The sequence below is a fragment of the Neolamprologus multifasciatus genome, chromosome 22 (assembly GCF_963576455.1).
Source record: "Neolamprologus multifasciatus chromosome 22, fNeoMul1.2, whole genome shotgun sequence".
Taxonomy (NCBI): domain Eukaryota; kingdom Metazoa; phylum Chordata; class Actinopteri; order Cichliformes; family Cichlidae; genus Neolamprologus; species Neolamprologus multifasciatus.
Window position 1 is genome coordinate 4,217,182 of NC_140459.1, and position 4,421 is coordinate 4,221,602.

At 41.1% G+C, this 4,421-nt stretch overlaps 1 protein-coding gene across 1 annotated transcript in view; it reads right to left on the minus strand.

Moving 5' to 3' along the window:
* LOC146492673 (chloride channel protein 1-like) overlaps positions 1-4,415 on the minus strand; it is an 86,425-nt gene extending 82,010 nt beyond the window's left edge. The window contains exon 1 of the mRNA XM_085148352.1: positions 2,486-4,415. Coding sequence (XP_085004478.1) covers positions 2,486-2,536 — 51 coding nt within the window. The 5' untranslated portion in view covers positions 2,537-4,415. The remainder of the gene's footprint in view (positions 1-2,485) is intronic.
* Positions 4,416-4,421: the final 6 nt, after the last annotated feature.

A 4,421-nucleotide genomic window follows, 5' to 3' on the forward strand; every position in this document is an offset into this window, starting at 1 on the left:
GTTTGTTACCTAATGAACATTTATGATGTTTAAAGACTGTTAAACTGTTATCCTGGCAACTAAAGCCAAAAAGAGTTTAACATTTCTCTTCTTAACACACTGAAACTCATGTGTACCACTCGCTTCACAAACCAGTATAATGTGGCATGCATGTGTCAGTAACAGCATGGGAGATTTCTGTTTCCCAGTTGGGCACCAGGGCTTCTAACTTTTCTTATTATTATATTATTCAATTTCATTAAAAATCAAAAATCATTTAGAATAAATGATTCAATTAAACCATAACTATCGTTTACAGTAGCGGTCCGTGGTCCGGGGCCATGCACGGGCCTTGAGGCTCGGGTGTGAAATTTATGGTTTTCAGGATTTTTATCGGTTTTTATCATCATTCTGTTATCATTTTAGCGTTAACTCGGCTTCCCTGGGTCTTTTCCTATGTGTTATAAATAGGGCTGCCACAAACGATTATTTTGATAGTCGACTAGTCACCTATTATTTTTGCGATAAGTCGACTAATCAGATCATCATCCATTGGACGTAAAACGTACAGCTTATTGCACCAGCAGCATCTGCTCTTATATAACTATCATTAGCTTACAGCTTTAAGTGTTTAAGGTAAGTGCTAACTAAAAAGCCAAACCGATTTACTCAGGAACAAATAAAATACTAAAAAAAATCCAAACAATAACATTTTTAAGTTATCTAAGTGACTTATTTATCATGTTTAACCTGAGTAGCAAAAGACGGCGGTGGGTTTGAAAACTATTTGCCGGGAGTCCGGTGTTCTCACGGCTCTAGTTAGCCTAGCCCCCGGCTAGCTATCGAGCTAGTGGCTAACAGACGTCTCCGAAAACGTCGGAGCACTTTTGAAAATATGTGGTGTCTTGATAAACTGAGCAGATATTTGAGGTTTACACAGCTACATTCTCGCCTGAAAATATGTTAAACGTTTATTTTGTGACCCAGAAAGAATAATAAGAGTAATATTAAAACTAACTAGCTGCCGCCATTGTTGTAAACTGAGCTGGGCTGCGCTATGAATTCTGGGACAGAGCTTCTTCTTCTTCTTCGGGGTTTAACAGCAGCTGGCATCCTTGTACATGCAGTGCTGCCATCTTCTGTTTCAGTCCGTTATTACACTCTTAAATCCTACTACTTATTCCTGCGTCTTTTGTGATCTTACAAAGCTTCAAACGACGCTCGACTATTAAATCAGTCGTCGACGATTTTGTTAGTCGACTAATCGTGGCAGCCCTAGTTATAAATAAATCTTTTTCTTTTTTTTGTAGCGGTACTAGTTTTATTTTTTTGTATTTATCCGCAATATCTTAAAGGCCGGTCCGTGAAAATATTGTCGGACATAAACCGGTTGGTGGCGCAAAAAAGGTTTTACAGCCTGTCCGTTACAACAGAAGAAAAACAATGCACTTTTTCCCACCATGCTTTTCCTTATTTTCTGCCATATTTTCTGTGAAAGGTCCAGATGCTTTAGATGATACAAAGAGAGGAAAGGGAGCTCGAACAGCTTGGTTCAGACAGGGGATGAACTGATGAGCTACAGCAAGGCCAAGACCTATGACATGAATCAATGAATCAGCTATGAATCAATGACAGCCACTCTGCTAAAGTCACACAGTAAAAATATAGAGTGTCACAGATCCACCTCAAAAAGCTAAACTTATTATTATTATTATTGTAGATGTAAAAAAATATTTATTCAATAGAAATAACAAGCTAACAGTGAACAATCAGATATTAAGAAAAGAAAAACACCAACAACAAAACAACAAACAAAAATGTTTCCAGTTATTTGGTCTCCTAAACAACTCAACAACAAGAAAAAGACGATTCAGAGTTGTGTAACAGAACCTCTCAACGCTGTAATGAAAACCCGCCAGATGTTGAGAGACGCTCTTCACACTGCTTTGTCCCAAAAGACACGAGCAGCTACATGAATGCAAATGCACGGTCAGGTTTCTCCTCTTTGGAAACATATGGAAAACCACCTGGGACACACACATGTACACGCACAAAACCCCCTAATACACAGAAACTGTTGACATGCAGAGTCATACACTTGTCACAGAAGCCTGTCCCACATGTGCAAAGACCAAGCAGGGCTTAGGAAGCGAGGCACAGAGAGGGCAGCAAACAGGTGGCCAGCAGAGACGGCAGGAAACAAGTAGCGACACAGCGTCACAGTGCGTAAGTGCACGCCACGATCAGGGGCGAAGGAGCTGCACAGCATCTGAGCACCTGTTTGCACGCCCGTGTGTTTGACACCGCTGTTACACATCACCTTGTCACATGCTGTTCATTCACAAGGACGCGGATTAGTGTGGACGATACAGGTGCGTCATGCAGGACTCCCACAACAAAACTGCAGACGCATGCCAGATATGAAACATCGAGGCCGGTGTAGACATGGCACAAGGACAGAGACAGACAGAGAGCGAAAGAGAAGTGAAAGAGAAGGGACACTGACCAGGGTTTGCTTGTATCTAAGAGCTTTCCTTTCCGACGCATCTGCAGCCATTGACACACTGTCACTGACCCAAAAATAAACCCACCCGCTCACCGTCTGTCTCAGCAATACCAGTACTGCTGTGGACGCACAGCCAGGACGCGCTTACACACAAACACTGAAAGGCATGGATTCACACCGCACACACAAACACAAATAGTTCCAGCTGGGGTTACCCCTGCAGTTCTCCGAGCTATCTGTAAAATGAACTCAGATTTAATGAGAAGGACTAAATACCAAGTGAATAATATGCTAACTGAACTGTATAGTTGTTGCTCAACATTTAAAGAGCTGCAGGTCAACCAGGTCATGAAAAGGGAGAAGCTGTATGCTGGAGGAGGGGATTCCTGGTCATTCAACCTTGAGTTTAGATGTTACTAATCCATCCAACAGTATAAGAGATCTGGTTTTTGTAAATAAGATGCAGTTTTTAAAACATGCCACTAATTAGCTAGCTGCTAATTTTGACTGCCTAAGTCTAATGATCAGTGTTGGAGGTCAGTGCTTTGTGTTTTCAGTGCTAAAGAACAGGCGGTGAATGCTAAATAGTTTAATTTGTTTCGTTGTTATGCAAATTCTGTGAAAACATGCACAATAACAACGTGTCTTTTCAAAACTCAGATGAAAGAAAAGAAAAACTCTTCGATCTGTTAGCTCCTTACACGGAGACTGTTTAAGCACAGAAATTAAAATGATCCTTTCAGCAGGAAGGGACCAAAAGATAAATCGTCTCATGTGTTAATCAGCAGTAACCACACTCCAGCATGGTTTAAGGCTGATCCCTGTAGAGCCTTATAATGGCTGAACTGGTTTGCTCTGCTCTCCAGTCACACATGAAACTGGGTTATTCAAACTGGAATGAGGAAATAAACCCTGGGAAATTAGTTTCTTTACAAATGAAACGCTTTAAAAGAAAGAAAAAAAAACTGGCTCAAAGACCTGAAATGTTAGAATGAAAATGAGGAACAAGTGAGTTTGTTCGGCATGCCTGTAAACCTGATTGTCAATGCAAATATCTAAACCGTGAGTTTCATGGCAGCAACTCGGTGCATTCAGGCAGTGACGTAAAGATGACCAGCTCTGGGTGAGAAACACCCTGCTGACGTCAGAAAACATGTCCTGTCAGCTAAGAACAGGAAACTCATATAGGCTCACCAAAACTGGACAATAGAAGATTAGAAAACACATCGGAGAGTCACATGATCTATGCTGTGGAAAGCTGATGCAGTTCTGAAGGTAAATGGGGGTCTAATGCAGTACTAGCAAGGTGCACCTAAAAGTTCAGATGAGTGTATGTCAACATTTTTAAACATATTAGCCATTGCTGCTATAATTTCTCTCTGCAGGATCCCTGTGACGCAGTGCCAACCTGTCCAGCTCTATGACAACAACAACTCCAGGCCTCCTGGGACCCTAACTTGGATAAGCAATTAAGAAAATGCATGCAGGGGCATTACCCTTGTAATAATCAGGTGTACATAATAATATGCTCACCACAGCATTCTGTTTTGTGTACATGTAGCTGCTTTTCTTGGAGCGTGCATGTCAGGCTACAGCAGAGGTCACAGCATGTGGTGTAATATTTATGCTGTGTTACAAATCGAGCTTCAGACAGTGAAGTAATCTGCTTTCAAACACACATTTGCAGAATTCAACTGCATACTACAGGTGGGAAACAAAGAAATAGTCACTGAAGCAACAGATGGGCGGCTTAACAGAACAATAATCATGATTAAGCAAAACCGAAGAAATGTAAACAATATCAAAAGTTCTTTCTCAGAACAGAAGCAGCTAAAAGAAACACAGAACAACACAATCAGAAACCTTTAAACATAAAAAAGCCTAAACAACAACAACATACGCTGAGGTGTGGCACTGAATATGTAGTGCTGGTTAC